A 19482-nucleotide genomic window follows, 5' to 3' on the forward strand; every position below is an offset into this window, starting at 1 on the left:
AACAATGATGTTGATTAAAACATACTCCATTCCTGGATAGCCAGGACCTTTTGGTTTTCAAATAATTAATATTACCAATAATTGACAAGTTCCAGGTCGACGGGTTCAAACAGAAAGATTTGAAAGCAGAGAAAACTGTGTATCTTATAATCGACATGACTTTATCAGATGACAATACCAATTACTAAAATAAGGCTTAGGCATAGTTGTATACTTTAATTCAGTTACGGACCCGCGATATCAAGGGTGTGTACTTGTATTATATATATATCTTGTCTGTCATTGCTTTGAAAGTCAATGATTTGCTATACATTCTGTGTATTGTCTTAATTTAAATTTTATCACCTTTTTAATTGTTTTTAAATTCTAATACTGGATCGCTTTTTTAACCCAATACAAATAATCCGGCATCTCAAGGATGTACTTAGGTGAGGTTTTGGAATTTGTGTCAAATGTTCGGATTCCTTGCTGTTTTTCCATACGATACCAGGTGAAATATTTTGCCCCATAACACCTATTTATTTTTTAATAATTACATTAGATGTATGTTTCATTATAATACGTAATTGTAAGTCTGATTGGCTAACTGCACATCACGTGTTATTCCTTAAAACTTATCATTCATTATAACACGAGGTCCCACAATAAAGTGCACAGGTGAATAAATAAATAATTGATAAAATTAGTGCTTTCATGATCCTAGCTAAAAAATGTAATTATAAGTATTGAACGCTTCTTTTTGTAGCTTCATAGGGTTGTAAAATGTTGACCGTGCGCACACTTTTAGAATACAAAATGTACTTCGGTCAACGCTTTTACACCCAAATAAAGTTACAAAAAGAAGCATTCAATTCTTAAATATAAGAACAATTTAAGCTGATTCTTGATTTCTTTCTTTTTGATTGAGACCCAAATAATACCAACTCAAATATAGGGTAAAAGACGGAGTCAGCCTTTTCCCACCATATTTTATTATTCAAGTACTTGTATCTCGAAAAGCTAGGAGCTCTATGACCTATCAATATTTTTAGCTTATTTTCATCCTGAACTAATACTCTTCAAGCTTATAGTATCAATTTCAAATTCTTGATTTATTTAATTTCACCTGGGATCACCTTAGTATACCCTTAATCCATGGTTATAACCGGATTTACTCCGGAAAGAACACATCATAAGCAAATTACTGTTGATATAACTCTTGCACTAAAACGAGAACCCTAAAAATTACTAAACAATAAAGCCTTTTTTGTAAATTCATAAATTCTTTAATTCCAATGCCTTATGTTATCTAGAGTTCCACGTTCTCTACATTTCAAGAACCTCTTACTGGCCTTACTTACAACAACGATTGCATTGACATTAGATGGTCAATCGCAATGCTGAATTCCTAAACCTGTCCAAAATACCTTCTATTTCAAGTGACAGTCGTCCATGTCCACTCGCTTGGCAAAACCATTAAATTTCGTGTACGGCTTCATTTGATTTTCTCCTAAATATTAATGCACTATTTGTCGCTGGACATTAAACGATAAACAATACACCAATCAAATAAAGCAAACATTGTTCATAATACTTAGTATACAAAATAGCCGGCATGTTGGACTTGAAGGGTTACCTCCTCTTATGTTGAAGAAAATTGTTGTTGCGTCCAGGGGTTGAAGTCATAAAACTTTGCTCAGTTCTCGGAGCACAAAAATCATGCTCGAAACATGAAATCCACAACATTTTGATTGGTTGATTTTCGAGTACGAGTACAAAAAACTGTCTCGAAAGTTTTATGACCGCAAGGCCAGATATTTCTGTCTTCTTCTTCATTTTATTTTATGATTTATTTTCGCCTTTTGAGTATTTTTTTCTGTATTTACCACTGTATAAGTATGATTTAGATGTCAGTTCGTAACGAAAGCGCAGTATACTACTCGGCTTGTTATACAGACACTGAACGCTTATACCTGCTCCGCTTGTTATACAGAAACTTTTTTAAAACGCTTATACCTGCTCCGCTTGTTATACAGATACTTTTTAAAACGCTTATACCTGATCCGCTTGTTGTACAGATTTTGAACGCTTATACCTACTCCGCTAGTTATACAGATACTGAACGCTTATACCTGCTCCGCTTGTTATAGATACTGAACGCTTATACTTGCTCTGCTAGTTATAGATACAGAACGCTTATACCTGCTCCGTTTTTTAACTACAGATTATTAACACTTATACCTGCTCCGCTTGATATACAGATACTTAACGCTTATACCTGCTCCGCTTTTATACAGATACTGAACGCTTAGACCTGTTCCGCTAGTTATACAAATACTAAACGCTTATACTTGCTCCAAAAGTTATAGATCAAGAATGCTTAAACCTGCTTCGCTTGCTATACAGATTATGAACACTTTTTCCTGCTCCGCTTGATATACAGATACTGAGCGCATATACATGTTCCGCTAGTTATACAGATACTTAACACATATACTTGCTCCGATAGTTATAGATATAGAACGTCTAAACCTGCTCCGCTTGCTATGCAGATTATGAACACTTATTCTTGCTCCGCTTGATATACAGATACTGGTCGCATTTACCTGATCCGCTAGTTATACTATTACAGATACTGAACGCTTATCCCTGTACCGCTTGTTATACAGATACTGAACGCTTATCCCTACTCCGCTTGTTATTCTAAGACTGAGCGATTGTACCCGCTCCGCTTGTTATATAGATACTGAACGTTTGTATCTGCTCCGCTTTTTATAGAATAGATACTGAACGCTTACACCTGTACCGCTTGTTATACAGATAATGAACGCTTATACCTGCTCCGCTTGTTATACAGATAATGAACGCTTATACCTGCTCCGCTTGTTATATATATACAAATTATGAACACTTATACCTGCTCCGCTTGTTATAGATACTGAACGCTTATGCATGCTCCGCTTGTTAAACAGATACTGAACGATTATACCTTCTTAACAAGTTATCATACACTGAACGCTTATACCTTCTCCGCTTGTTAAACAAAAACTGAATGCTAACCTGCTCCGCTAGTTATATCGAGTCCGTTTATAATATACACTGGACACTGACCTGCCCTACTACCTACACAGACTGAATGCTTTTTACCTGATCCGATAGTTACTAAAGTACACTGTCCGACTGAACGCTTCTTTCTCCGCTTTTTATAGAGAATTAACGTTTTTTACCTGCTCCGCCAATTATACAGAGACTGAACGTTCTACCTGCTTTTCTAGTTACACGGAGACTGAAAATTGTTTACCTGCTTCGTTAGTCACACAAAGACTGAACCTTCGATCATCGCTAGCTGCACAGAGAAACGATGAACTGCTCCGCTTTTGTCGAGAACCGACAGATTGTAAAGTTTCATGCAAGTCTATTATTGGTGTTAGCAGAGCTGAAAGACAGATTCGGACACCACACCAACATGATAGTCGAGGTTTAACTCAGTATCAAAATATCATATCTCGTCAGCTGAATCTTATGTCATGTTATATGTTTTTAATTCAAACTATTGATGTCACTGTCGAAAGTTTTCGCCATTTGGTAACGTTTCTTGGAATAGAATACTTAGTTTTCTTCTTCACCAGATCGTGTAAAGATATACTAGGCAGGGTTTAAAGTTCTATTCACAAAGACGCATTAACAACTTATTTATACTCCAGACATACATCTGATGTTCAGTAGTTGTCGTTTGTTGATAAGGTTCATAAGTGTTTTTTACATAGATTAAACCGTTGGTTTTCCCGTTTGAATGGCTTTACACTAGTCATTTTTGGGGCCCTTTATAGCTTGCTTTTCGGTGTGAGACAAGGTTCCGTGTAAAAGACCTACTAGTATAATGGATGTAACTTTTACAAATATTTATTTGGATGGAGAGTTGTCTCATTGGCACTCATACCCCATCTTCTTGACTTATATCTATAAACTTTCTTTTGAGGCAGATTATGTTTTGCTCTAAGAGAATTAAGATGATTTTTTGTTCTTTCCACTTGGGTTGTCGCTCACTGATGTTAATTCAAAGGTTGTTAATGCAAACAACAGTTTTTGTATGTATGTTAATTCAAAGGTTGTTAATGCAAACAACAGTTTTTGTATGTATGTAACAATTTATTCAGAATATGATCAATTTTACGATATTTCTCTTTAAACAATGGAACATATAAAATGTATTCATTACAGAAAATAAATATTGTTTACTTGAAATATATACATACATGATACAAATATACCATTTAGCCTATTTCTTTCACAACTGAGCAAAATGCTGACCTTGCATATTTAAGGGGTAATTAATACTAACGTAGGTGTCTCTTTGAGAGAGAGTTTAAACAACACAAGCACAATATGCAAAAAAGTACAAACACAAATTAACAATGTTTACCTGAAATTTAAAAACTGAACACGTGTGTAGTAATCATCTGATTTTGTTTTATCAGATTCAATATATATTAATCAGATTTAATCAAAAAGAAGCAAAATATTTTTTTTATATTTGTGCCAGAAATAATTATACAGAATAAGTGAATAATTGATTTTGATTAACTAGTTCCCCCCTCCAGTTTTACTTATTTATATTTATATATCCTGTCCCTTGCATTTATAATAATGTACATTTCACTTATGATAAGGCCCCACACTGGTAATCACAAACTAGCAACTCTTGCTGTTAGAACAGCATACTAAATAAAACTATATATAAAGTCTATTAAATACTCCTTCGTGTGGTTTTTCTTAGCAATAAAAAATCTTAATTTGAAGCTTTGTTATAAAATCCCTGTTACGAACAATATTTGGGAAAATAAGCAATAAAATTGCATCAATAAATCTTAAAATCTTGAAGAAAGCCATTACTGGTTCTTGAAACTGTATTCATAAAGTAAAACCAGACATTCTTATTGAACACAATAGTTTATCTTAGATATACGTGGTACGTCGTTGCCAAAGTTTAAAAGCAATATCAAAAGCATATGGTATGTTTGTAATGAATAAAGTATAGAAGGAACATGTCTGTATCTATTATTCAATAAATGTAATAAATGGTCTCCATTTATCAAAATAATGGTCAAGTAAAGGAGAAACATTGTATAACCAACGTTACCAAGTGTATATAAACAAAATAATGAGCAACAGAGTTTCAACATTTAAAAAAAAAACAGTTTCTTTCTCACGTTTTTATAAAATATAGTACAATGTACACGAACAGACAAAAGTTCAATGTAAATTTCATAAAATCCTAATGCTTTTTAAAGGTGGCATTTTGATTGCACTTAAAGGGAAGACAACAAGAAAAGCTGTAAAATCAAGGAATTGTATATTTAAAAAAAATATACAATTCCTTGGTAAAATGGACGACACTGCAGCACAAAATAGCGGAGAAGAAAATTGGACTCTTTTCAAAGATGAATTAAAATTATGAGATGATAATCCAAATAAAATATAACAGATTATGATGCTAATAATGCTATATTTTTTTAAACCAATAATGATTGGTCGCAGGGGACGTCACAAATCCTCTCTGACATTTTTCTTCAGGGAAAAAAGGGGGTGGGGGTAGTTACTCTAACTAGCTGTGGATTCTCCATCTCCCTTTTAGGAATTTATTAATATTAAAATAATCTGGATTAAAAAAGAAGTATTTAATTTTTCAAGATTTTGTTCATATTAAAAATGTAATCAAACAGTTGCCATTTATCTCATTGGAAATATTTTTATATTTTGGAATCTATATATATTTGTGTCAATGTAGAAAAATATGTTTGAAAAAAGTTAACATTTCGTCCCAATATTTCATGAGAAGACAAATGAAATTAAACATACAATATGGTGGAAAAATTGCACCTTTTACAAAACTTATATTGGCACTATAATAAGTATACTCAACAAGGAGGTAAACAGTTGAATGGATATAACTTTCTAAGTATCATTTCTATTATAAATAAAATCTTCGTATAACGTTTCCATCATACCATTTTCACCGCATAAATATTGATCCGGAACCAACTCTATTTCAGGATCCGATTCCGGTATTATAATACATAAATAATGTTTTTTCTTCTTTGTATCATAAGGATAAAATGTTATAGGAGAAAACCGTTTACCGTTTGCGATAAAATCAATCAGTTTTCTATAAATTTTCGGAAAGCAATGTCGCAAAATGACCCCTCTCTCGCGCAATATTCTTTGAATGTTAATGAAGCATGTCTCACGTGCGTGTCGATCAGCCATTTGACTAGCAGATGAAAATGCATTGACTTCCGTTACAAAATGTAAGATTAAAACAGAATGCATATCCGTTCCCGACTTAAGATGAAAATTAGTTGGTCCACAAAGTCTCAATTTGGCACATCTTTGAATGGAGGAATAATTTCCACTTTTATTAAACGAACTTTGTGTCGGATTGGAAACTGAAATCAGTAAGATATACTTTAGATTAGGATTATAGTTTTCCACGGCTGTATTCAATTCTGCGAAAGACTGACTAACATGTTCGTCGTCTTTAAAACATTTCTGAGCGACATAAGTCGGTTGTTCTTGTAAGAATGGATGTCCAAAATTACAAAAACTTTCACCAGACCAACTTTCACGGAACGTCAATTTTACACAACCTTTTCCATTTTCCGAGAATCCTATCCGCGCTATTTGAGAGAGGCGAAACTGCATATCTGGATTTTTGTTACAAAATTTAATCACTCGCTTACACAAATCTGATATTCTTCCGTATATACATGAAATCTTGTGACTATGCCAATCCTCCGCTCGACAAACATGACTACAGTAGTATGTTAAACAAAAATGACAAGTTATGAAATAGTCTATAGCATTTTGAAGATAAGTAGCTTCCCGGCAGTTTTCACAAAATACTGTTTGTCCGTCAGTGTTAAAATTATCATTATTAATAACCAAATGTTTGATTTCGTGATGAGAGTTTGAACTAAATGTATTATGTTTCTTGTATATTTCTAAATCACAGTCCAGTTCTCGTGAATACGGGACACTTTTCCGTCTAGATAATATATCGTCGGAGGAGCAAGACCTCTTCTCTATGGCTAATAATCCATCTATAACATCCTCTAATGATTTACATTTCTTATGTAAACTTTCTCCTTCATTGTGTATTCCAGTAAATGTTTTATGACATTGTGTATTGGGCGTGTCCACTGTAAGCAGGTTTTCTACCATATCGGAATGTTGAGAACTAACGGTGTAAATGGGACATTCTTTCACTATTTCACTTACAGCATCATCAAAACTCCTGTTATACTGTGGTTTCTGAAAAAAATAAAAAAATGTATTAAAATTTAGGTAAACATTTATAATTCTTAACATCTGCTCTTCAACTGCATGGTTCAGTAGGATGTATTATTACATGCATGCACTCTACTCTGATAATTTTTTGACTATTTACATGTGTATCTTATAATAAAGTTAAATGATAGCAGGGAGAAATACCTGTGTATTACTAGCTAACTAGCATCTATTTCGGCTAGATTGTAGTCGTCAAACGTGCATGTGAAATATCTATCGTTTGGGAGAGTTGTCTAAATTGTTTAGTTTCTCTGATTAACTTGAGTTTTTCCTTCGATTATCCTACTTTTTAAAATACCAAATAAATTATTCTTCGACCAATAGTAAGAATATAACACTAATCGACTTCGATTTTCCAATCAAAATTTTCAAGATGTGACTGATTAACTTGGAGAAGAAGTTGTAGTTTGCCGAACGCCCAGTGGCAAATATTTCATAAATTTCTTAGGATGATCAAAGAATCGACTGCTACTGGGATAAATTTGGATGACAGTCATGTTTGGTAGCAATCATGATCTGGCAGGAATCCTTCGAGTTATTTTATTGGGTGTTTTTTTTTCGATGAGAGGAGCATGCCCGTCATTACGATGCATTATTTTAGAATCGGCTTATATGTATACAACCCACGTAGCCAAACAGACGCCTTTCGGGCTCCATTCGGTTGTTTTAAAAAAATTGAAGTTCTTGTTTTGACATAGTTGACGAGTCTATTTTAATGTGAATTCGGTTGTGGGAACATATAGTGAAACATATTCAAGTCGTATAAACGAATTCAAGACAAAGGGTAGAATAGGAGCGACATACTAAACAATTCTTAACATGTTAGTATGCATCCATGCAGTTATTGTCCACAACATTATAAACTATTTGCCACTGGACGTATAGCAACCAACATTCAATCCATGCAGTTATTGTCCACAACATTATGAAATATTTGCCACTGGACGTATAGCAACCAACATTCAATCCATGCAGTTATTGTCCACAACCTTATGTAATATTTGCCACTGGACGTATAGCAACCAACATTCAATCCATGCAGTTATTGTCCACATTATGAAATATTTGCCACTGGATGTATAGCAACCAACATTCAATCCATGCAGTTATTGTCCACATTATGAAATATTTGCCACTGGATGTATAGCAACCAACATTCAATCCATGCAGTTATTGTCCACATTATGAAATATTTGCCACTGGATGTATAGCAACCAACATTCAATCCATGCAGTTATTGTCCACAACATTATAAAATATTTGCCACTGGACGTATAGCAACCAACATTCAATCCATGCAGTTATTGTTCACAACATTATAAAATATTTGCCACTGGACGTATAGCAACCAACATTCAATCCATGCAGTTTAACACTCCTTATAAAAATTTAACTTGAACATTTATGAAAAGTGCCATGGTGACGTCTCTTAAAAACTTAAATGTGATATTTTGAATAAGTGGTGATACTTTTCAGACGTAACTTATATATATTAATTGAGATGTTTCAGATATAAAACTAGCATGCAATGACTTTAATATAAACTGGCCTTAGGTATAGGTTTGGCAAAATCGTTTTAATAAAAGTACGTGTCGATGTCTTTATATCATTGATTTCGTCCTTTCTTCATACAGTTTACATTGGCACATTAGTCTTCTAAGTACAAACACATTAAACATATTTATCCCATTTAAAGTTCATTTATAGTTATTTCTGTAACTTTAGAACATTTATCTTTAATTCTTTATAGATGTATAGTAACATGGCCCATTGTTGAGGATTGTGTATAATTTATTGTACAAAATCTAACTTTTTTATCCTGCTCTTTAAAACGGGATTTTTGTGACGCATCAAACTTAAACTTTAAACGACATTAGTCAACTGGAAAATCATCAGTATCTATGACTTTATAATCTATAAAAAAAAATATTTTCGAATGGCCTCCGTGTAAAGAAGTATCAATTTTCCTCTCTTTAAACAGAAAACTGTTATTTTAGATTTGTCCCTTAATGATTATCAAATCTAACGTAATAAATTACCCTGGCACAGATCCCAGGACTTGAATCCATTTAAAGTATATTTTTTGTATAATGTTTTACTTTAGACTAGTCCTTGAAAAAATAAAGTTACGAACACATGGAATAGAATGAAAAAAGTTCAAGAGTTATCCGATTTTAGTCTGACAGCAATAAGATGAGAGAAATAGCAAGAATCAAAGTTAAAAAAATAAGTTAACATATTGTATGTACATTTAGCTGCATTGTCGTAGGAAAAATACCCTTATCTTCAGCTTCTTTTTTAACAATGTTGGCGATTTTGCCCTCGATACGTCCTATTTGACAAAATTGTTGATGTCTAAATATGTTTTACCATTGCGAGACTGAACCTATATATGTTGAAAATATGTTGGCATGCTATGTTATCCACAGTGTTAGTATTACCAATATTACACCATACAGACATGTTATGATGGTAGTCGTGGGCTAATTTTAATATTAGATTTTAAAGGTCTTACCGACTTTGCTTCCACCAGAGTCTACAGTTGAGGGTTTCTGAGGTCGTCGAAATGCTGATTTTAGGCTCTTCGACAGACTACTATACCTGCCAGATTTTGAATTATGCTCAGTTTGATTTTCTGCAGTATTTGATATTTGAGGGGTTACTTTTTGATCCTGTACTTCCGGTCTTACGACTTGGACTGGTTTGTCCCCTTCAAAAGTCGTTTCTTTCGGTTTACGTACCTCTGCTTGTCCGACAGTTCCATTGAAAGTTGTCTGCACGCGTCGTCCACTGCGAGGTGACGTCGACATCGGCTGAACACTTACTGGTGCTGTTTGGCGTAGTTCGGGTTCGACACGTCCGACATTTTTATTTTCTGTCGTCTTCTTCAGTATTGGTTTCGCGGGAATACTTGGTTTCGAAGCTGATAATTCCGGCGCTGTTGTAGGTTTTATTTGCGAAGTAATCGGAGTGACAGATATAGGAGATAAAGGAGTTGTCGGAGATATAGGAGTTGTCGGAGACTCGATACTTTTTGCAGTAGTGGATGTTGGGGACGACGGGCTAGTTGGCGAACTTGCTAGCGCTGTAGGCAATCTTTTTCGTGAACTTTCCTCAAACATAAGACGCAGTTTTGAAAAAGGCACAATCGGTATTGGCATGAGTTCCTTAGCCTTGTCTTTTTGTCTCAGTTTATCACTTGGCAGTTGAACACTTATCGGTGTTGGCGATTTTTCTGGAGTGGTTTGTAATTTTGGCGCTCGAAATAATCTAGCGCTTGAAGGCGTAACGCGAGTTCTGATTACGACAGAATTTGAACCAAAGCTTACTGACGGGCAGGGTGACGAGGTAATACTGGGCGGGTATGCATATGATGATGACGAAATCGAATCTTTGCGCGGCGAACTATACAAACTCCATGTACTTCCGCTTCTTGAGACGCTTGATTTTTTGTACCAATCGGGGATATTAAGCTTTTGCAAAGATTTTGTAACTCGTAATTCGTGTACTGACGGAACGCGTCCAAGTGTTCCCGGTCGCGGGGCTTCGTCGTTATCATCGTCAATATTAGTTTCTAAAGTACATAAACTTTTTGATTTCGGAACATTACGATCACTAAAACGACTTTTAATTTCTTTCTTGGTCTTTGCCTTTGATAATGATCCTATCTCACTCATGCTTGCTGTTCTCTGCAACGGGAACTGAAATTCAAAATCATTTTCAAAATCAGTAAAAATTTGATATTCAGTTGTTTCACCCGAATCAATATCAGTTTCAACGAGAGAAGTAACAGATCCATAGCGCATTGAACTTGTTTCTAAATTATCAATAGAGAGTGTTCGATCCATAATTTCTTGATGTTTTTGGGGAGTGAACATGCAATTTTCATGTAACGCACAAATATCCGGTTTTTCTACAGAACTCCCAGAAGAATTTAATGAGTTAAAGTCTAGTTTGTCGTAGCTTTTATGGGTTCTTGAAGACCTTGGCAGGCTATTTCCCCTTCTTACGTATCGCGGTTTCCGTTGTGCAACTTCCTTAAATGAAGTTTTATGTTGCTGAAATTGTTCTTGCATTTTATCGGAAAACAGATTCTGTTCACTTAGAAATTTCTGTCTTGAAGCTATAATTTGCTGTCTTGACCTCGGCAATTTTAACGCTTTTTCCGGAAGCACAACCGCTACGCTTCGAGTATCTTCCGGAGACATTGGTTGCTGTAAAACAGACACATACGATTTGCTACGTTGCTTTTGTTGTTGTTGAATTCTAGCTTTGGTTCCTCCTTTGAAAAATGACGGTTTAGCAGCCGATGATCTATCAATTTGACCTTTAACTGAATGTAAAAGGTCAAAAATTTGAAGTTTGCTATTTTGTTGAGGACTTTTGTTACATTCTTCTGTGCTATTAGATTTACTTTGTTCTGAGTCTAAATCTATTCCTGAATCGTGTGCTCTGGATAAAATGTCTATACAAGGCTCTAAAGATTTTTCAAATTCCTCTTTTTCTTGCAATTTGTCATTTTCTAATTTATTAATTGCTAAATCATTTACTATGACGTTTTGTTCTGGTGTAGTGTTCGTTTCTGCATTCTGACTTACAGCCATTAGCTCAGAGATTTCGCTTTTGATGGCCTTGGTAAAGTTTTGTTCATTTTCCGTTCTACTATTTCCGTTTATATCTATTTCCTCGTTCTGTAATGAAACATTATTTAATTTGAGACCCAAATTTATTGATAAATCGATTCCACAGGCTTCATTCAGTAAATGAGACGGTGAATTATTAATGTCAGAACTTGGATCAGAAGGTAAAGTTTCATTTGTTTGTAAATCCTCTTTAGAATCAATAAGTTTCTGTTCATTTTTCTCTAAGCTGCAATTTTCCTTAAAATTATTCTCGTCTATGAAGAGTTCAATATTCTCTAAATCTGAAATTATAGGATCTCCGTCAGTAAAGTCTTCGTGATTTCGTAATTTGCTTTCGTTATATGAGTTTTTATTTTCAACTTCAGAATCTACAACTTGCACTTCTTTAATATTCGCCTCCACATCATGTGACGTAATGTTACTAGTAATCGGCCCAGGTTCTCTTTCTTTCACGAATACTCGCGTTCTGAATTCGGTGCCTATTTCTTCTGTACGTGTAAATATGAATCTTCCGTCATCTGATAAGCCAGATTCACACGGACTTTGGAGTGAAGGAGAAGCTAATCCAATTGAGTCAAGATTTTCAAAAGTATCGAAATTACGCAAATTACCGTTATCTGCTTTGTTGAATGTCGCGAAATCAGGCAAATTGTTTGATTCACCAACAACAAGATAAAATGAATCGTCATCAGAATCACAGTAGTCAAATTCGGCGAAATCATCTTCGTATGGATTGTATTCACGAGGTCCGACGTCATCATCGAATCTATCTTCGAATTGTTTGTCTGGTATTTCATCAAACTGACTGTTATCAGAAATGTGCAATTCTGTTTTTTGATTTGCAAATGTGGTTTGACAAATTAATTCTTCAACAACATGATTTGGTATTTGTTCTGAAATGATTGCGTCTGTTTCATTATTTCCCTCATCCGAATGTGTCTCGTGACCGTTTTCATTGTTAGTTTCGCTCACAGCTTTTATGTCTTTTATAAAATCCTCGTAATTCAAATTTGTTGGTGTTTTCGAACTTGCAATTTCCTTTTCCAATACGTCATTTTCCGGCGTTTTGTTAAGATCGTAATTATTTGTTGGGTTTTCATCACTTCCGTGAATAAAAGCGATGATATCTTTTCCATTTAGATTGTCGGATATACTCGATTCGTTGTCGGTATAAATGAAAGACGTCGGCTTGTTTGATTCCTCGACCACCTGAATTTCAGGGGTGTCGCTCGAATAAGATTTTACGCTTACAACGGTGATAACAGACCCACTACTACAAGATTCGTCGGATAAATTAGCATATTCCTCATCAATGGCACGAGTTCGAATTATCGGCGATGGTGGCAAACTGTCAGTACTATCGGAACTTTTATCCGAATCATATCCGTCGACGTTTTCCTCGTCACACTGATCGAAACATTCATCTATGTAACTATCTAATAAAGTTTGATGATCGTCTGTTAAATCAGCTTGACATAATATGTCACTAGTACAAGTTAAATTTTTATCACTTTGATGTTTGACAAGATCTTGTCTTGTTCCTTCAGGCTCATTGTCGGTAGGAACCTCTACATTTACAACAATTTCATCGTTTTCGTCGTCACTAAAATCGTCCGAATCCTCCTCCATAATAGGTTCTAAACCACCACCTGCATAAAACATATCATCTTCTATATTAGGAGGCTCGTAAATACCTTCAATCATTTCATCTTCGTCGGAACTACTACTACTATCGGTTTGTCCGTCGTCGACTATACTTTGGTATTCTTGATTCATATACAGTTTTTCTAACATTTCGTGGGATGCGGGTATCGGACTTAACTGAATATCGGGATCCATTTCGTCAGACGACGAGGAGTCTGAAGTTCTTTTTAATGTAAAATCTTTAACATTCCGTCGGGTGTGGACTGTATCATACATATCCTCCTCCCAGCTATAGTCTCCCCATGTGGGAGTTGAATCGTCATCTTTCTTTGGTTCACTGTCTAGAGAAGCATATTTTTGAGAACAGGTCAATTCGCTGTTTTCTACTGAACTTATATTTTCATCAATGGGTATTTCGGCAGTTTCTTGTTTTTCTGTATCGTCCGTATTGGGTGATCGTACCCCTTCTATAGCTCTGGGGAATCTTAGACGAGTATCTCCATCAGTTAATTCCTGACCTTCTGCAAGAAGTCGCCAGGAGAACACGATAGTTATTATAGCTGCGAGGGCTGAGGTAACAAATCTTTCAAAGGCCCCGTCAGGAAGCGATCCAGAGCCTTCCATAGATGATAACGGCTACCTGATGTTAGCGGTGATGTCGAACAGGTGTATTGTTTACTATACCTTTCATAAATTAAAATCCATTAAAAATTATTCCATTATTTTTCACATTCATACATAATCCATATTTTGAGCATAATTCATAAATCTGAAGGTTACTTTTGATGTGTCGCCATTTTTACTTTTTACAGGTAAACAAAAACACACAGGTAAATCCCACACAACTGTATAGACGACAAATTTAGCTCACGGTGAAATTCCTAAATCAATAAATGACCAATCATAAAGGTGTACTGCAGTCATGTGGCGTAATCTTCTACGGATCATTGGGCGTGTCGCATGTCGAGTATTTTTGGACTTTAAATCTCCCGTGTAATTAACACATAAACATTCTGTATAGAAATATTAACGTTTGGTATACAATTACAGTAATTTGTTTACATTGGTCAATTTGTCACCTCACTGACCTAACCGTAATTTCATTTAATGTCTTTTGTCACTATAATAACATTAGCGGTATCCAATTAACAGTCAATTCTTACGTCTGGTGGCCGCATAGTCCAATTCATCTAATAAATATGATTGTCTATATTATATTTCCTCTTCACAAAAACGGTCAGTATTTTTCAGCAACAAATGTGAACTGCCACATGTTGATTTGACCACAGGGTGTCCGAAATTGAAGAGAAGTCGCAGTTGATTGATCGACTATCCATAATTGCAGTTGGGAGGAGGCGGTATCAGTTAATAGTCCGTAAGGGAGCTACCATTTGATTTTTATGGGGGGGCTAGGATGAAAAAATTTGTCCTGCATTTTTTTTTAGTTGTAATCTCTGTCCTGCCTTTTTATTTTTCACTCTATTCGGTCCTGCCTTTTTTTTTTATTAGTTTATCCTGACTTTTTTTTACCTAAGTTGTCATCCTGCCTTTTTTTTTTGCAAAGTGTCTCATCCTGCCTTTTTTTTTACTCAAAACTCCTGTCCTGCCTATTTTTTTCAAATTTCATCCTAGCCCCCCCATAAAAGTCAAATGGTAGCTCCCTAAAGTACTTGCAGTTGCAAGGACACGAAATTAGATAATTATGGGCACTTGTTGGTATCGAAATTCGAAATATAGAAGATACATATTAAAGTTTCCATTTTCTCTCTGTATATGCTTTCCTTGTGTTAATCCTCACGAACTTGTAGCTTAAATCAGTTGCATATTTTCTTGAAGTTTAAATTGTATTTTTATTTTTTTATTTTAGTGATTTGAAAATATTTATATCCGTTATCAAACAGAATAGTTGTATGCCAGTGTCGCCCTGTTACCCTATCGAAATGTTAATGTTTCGCATAACTTATATTTATGACTCATATAATATGATAATGTTAATGAAAAAGTATATCAGTACTTGTCACTTCTATTCTAGTTCTTTTGTTATCTATAGGTGCACCTCACATGCATAACACGTGCGAAGAATCGGATATGCATAAAAAATTAATTCATGTCAGTATTCAAATTTCGTATTTAGATTAGGCCTTCTACTGATTCATCCCTAGTTTTTCCTTGACAAAGTAAGTATTGGCTTAATCTCATGTGAAACAAAATAATTTAAGTTATCCGAATCAATAGTATTCAGTGAAGTTTCGTATTTCGGTTGTGCCTTCTACGGATTCATTCTTATAGTTTTCATCGATGAAATAACATTGAATATCTCTCTTATAAACAATATAATTCAAGTTATCCGAAGTCAACAGTATTCAGTCAAGATGACTCAAGTTCCCTATTTCGGTTCATCCTTCACGTTCTCATTGATGAAATAAGCATTGAAGATCTCTCTTATAAACAAAATAATTCAAGTTATCCGAATCAATAGTATTCCGTCAAGTTTCGTATTTCGGTTGTGCCTTCTATTGATTCTTACTGGAGCTTTTCATAGATGAAATAAGCATTGAACAACTCTCTTATTAAACAAAACAATTTAACTAATCCGAAGTCAATATTATTCAGGTGTGTCATACAGGATTGTTTGTTTCATTGCTTCATACTGACTGTCCGAGTCGTTTGCCATTTCGAACGTTTCACAGGCAAAGCATGTTCTAATTGAGCTATAAGCAACTATAATGGTACAATTAACGATCGTCCATTACATGACAAAAGCTGTTGTGCTTAATGAGCTTGATATGGATCTGTTACTTCTCTGTCAACTTACTACATCTATACATTATATATTACTCAATGAAAAAAAAATCTACATTTAAATCGATTTTACCAAGGAAACCCAATGCAATGCAACACCTGTTAATTCATCGATTTATAGGTATATATATATACTTACTGTATAATCGGATAACAAAAGACAACGATATATCACAGGGTTTTACTGTAGAAGTCAATATGTGACACATCATCTTGGATGAAGAGAAATAGCGAGACAGTCTACATCCAATGTCAATAAACGTGAACTTTGGGTATTTTATATTGCGTAAAAAAATGCATTGAACTATTGACTCCCAATACCAGGCTGATGCGCTCTCCCCCGAGTCTTTTTATGGGGGCTTGAAATGAAAAAAAGATGAATGGTTGACCTACACAGCGAGTGTTAGTATTTATTGTCCCTTGGTCTTATTTGTAAAGCAGCATTGAAACTTCCGAGGACTGACCATGGAAGGATTATATTATATTTATATAGTACTTCCATGGACTGATGCACTGTAGAAAAATATTTAGAAAGAATGGTCAAGTTTACAAACAATGAATTAGATTTTACACCATTCTCTGATATTTCATCAACTTATGAGGTCAAATCACAAGAAGCGCAGTTACATAGGAATGCTTCATAATAGGTAAATAAAGCGAGACAACAAAAGTATACCGATGTTCAAATATGACAAATTGGTCAAGAACATTTAAATCAAGGTAGCAAACAGAAACGGAGGGGATCACCTCTGAGGGGATCACTTGAACTGTAATAGGAACGATACCGGGTAAGCATCCCCTGTTATGCACGAATCACCCAACACCGAAGTGACGTAAGTCCCCATTACATTACATAGAAGTGTTATCATTTATCAGCAAAAAGTTCAGAAGTGTTATCATTTATCAGCAAAAGTTCAGAAGTGTTATCATTTATCAGCAAAATATTTCAGGTTTTGCCTATTAAACCAGTAAAAAAGAAAAGATAGGTGATTCATAATGCCACATAAAAGCATTGATGAGGTATCAATTTGTTGACAGAAAACAGACCAAATAAAGATTTCATTCATAATCCGTAACTAAAATACATTCTGAAAGTGTAACTGCATTTGGAAAGATTATGACACCATTCCCTTTTATTGCTCTTTTTAAAACAAAAGAACAATTAAAATATTTAGGTATTTATACTTCTGTGTGAATAAAATTTGCCCTCTCATATCTCAGTCGGGCCTGACGTCCCTCCGATATGAGAAGAATATACATCTGCAGACACACACTATAAGAAGGTGTTACGCTCACGTCCTGATCAACTCAACACTTGTGTTCTTCTACGACGTCCGCCAAGATAATGGTTTTAACATCGTTAATATCTATGGAGATCCCAGGGGATGACGAGAATCTGATTGTTAACATGATTTACATTAAAAGGCGATAAGAAACGATGATGGTAGCAAGGAAGGTTTACAAGACTGATAACATTCACTTAATTAAATGAAAACAAATTTTCGATAACAGAAAACGGGTACAGTAAAGATATTTTGATCGAACTATATCAAATGAAATATTTAAAGTGGATGATTTCGGGGTTATATCTATGATGGTCATTTAGATCTTTCACGGAATAAGTCACTTTAAAGTTTTTCCCTTAAATTCGTTATTCTGTATATTCAAGTACTTGATTTATATGTTTCGCAGAAAAATAGCATGTAGGACTGTAACAAATGGCAGATTTAGCAGATGCTAGTTTTAGTAATTTTATAAAGAAGATAGATTGCTGTAATTGGGAATGACATTTCCCCCTGTGCAACCACATATTTGTATTCATGCTTGCTGATTTTTATATGTTAAAGCTCTCTAAAAAAATAAATCAATAAAATTGCAAACTTAAACGCTATGTACAAATGATATCATTGTGAAAGGAATCATTTAAGTAATCTTCACACAACTCAAATGATGAAAATAAATTCTAATTCAAAAAAGAAAACCGTCATAACATTTCTCTCTATATATATGCAGCCGTCACTAAGGATGGATAGACAGAGACAATTTTTCCTGACAAAAAGTAAAATAACAAAAATACCGAACTCCGAGAAACATTATAAACGGAAAGTCCCCAATCAAAACATATCAAACGAGTAGATAACAACTGTAATATGTTGCAAACGTACGAAAATATTAAGGAATCTAATACTAACGTTTATTTGACAAAAGTAATACAACTTTTGTAAACGGTGGGAGATTTACATTTGCAAGGACATTTTTTCTAATTTAAGTCCATCCAAAGGCTATATTATTGGCTGTATTATTTACCCTTCAGATATGTGTAACATTCAAAATGTCATTTGAATTTGACACCAGATTAAATCTTATAGCCTCACACAAAGTTGGATACACGGACACAGATAAACTTGTTTACTTGTGTATTGTTAATATGCACCACTAGATAATATAAGTAAACAGGTTTATTTACTTTTCAGCAGATAAATGTGATCAAAAATGTATTTAGTTTGAAAAGAAGATTAGATTATTCACTCGACGAGGTCTTGTCTCATTTTGTTCAATCATTTTATAATACGAACGTCCGGCTACTAAATTAAGGCTAAATGTGTCATTGGAATGTACAGCCACGAACCAGAACTAAATCTTATTAATACTTAATTAAAATGGAAAATATATGTTAATTTAAGCTGTGATCTAAAGACCAAAGTAACTGGTACATTGATTGCGTAGAAAATGTCAACAATTTCGGGAAAACTAGTTTCGTACATACAAAAAGAAGGGTTTTAACTTCAAACAGCAGTAAGCGATATGTTGGTTATTTTCATATATTATATTGAATAACATTTTTATCATTATGATGACCTTGATTTCTCACTAAAAAAACGGAAAATAAACGTTCGCATAGGGGGTAGAATTTGTGTTTAGAAGGGCTTTAGTTGGGGAAAAGGGGGATGCAGAAACAATGTCTGAATTTCAAAATAATTAATTGAATTAACGGCAAATACATGGCATCTATACTTTTTCACCGACTTAACCCGAAGGTTAAATGAAGGGACCCTTTTCCTTGTCA

General features: G+C 34.4%; 1 protein-coding gene across 2 annotated transcripts; it reads right to left on the reverse strand.

Moving 5' to 3' along the window:
- Window positions 1-4107: 4107 nt before the first annotated feature.
- LOC139511249 (putative leucine-rich repeat-containing protein DDB_G0290503) lies at window positions 4108-14986 on the reverse strand. 2 transcript variants are annotated; one of them, XM_071297847.1, is made up of 2 exons: window positions 10068-14986; window positions 4108-7290 (listed from the first exon to the last, which is right to left on the reverse strand). In XM_071297847.1, the coding sequence occupies exons 1-2, from the start codon at window positions 14235-14237 to the stop codon at window positions 5935-5937; spliced, it is 5526 nt and encodes a 1841-aa protein (XP_071153948.1). In that variant the 5' UTR covers window positions 14238-14986; the 3' UTR covers window positions 4108-5934. The 2 variants fall into 2 exon arrangements, with proteins under 2 accessions (XP_071153948.1, XP_071153950.1); XM_071297849.1 differs by having other exon boundaries at window positions 9842-14986.
- Window positions 14987-19482: the final 4496 nt, after the last annotated feature.

The sequence above is a fragment of the Mytilus edulis genome, chromosome 2 (assembly GCF_963676685.1).
Source record: "Mytilus edulis chromosome 2, xbMytEdul2.2, whole genome shotgun sequence".
NCBI classification, from domain to species: domain Eukaryota; kingdom Metazoa; phylum Mollusca; class Bivalvia; order Mytilida; family Mytilidae; genus Mytilus; species Mytilus edulis.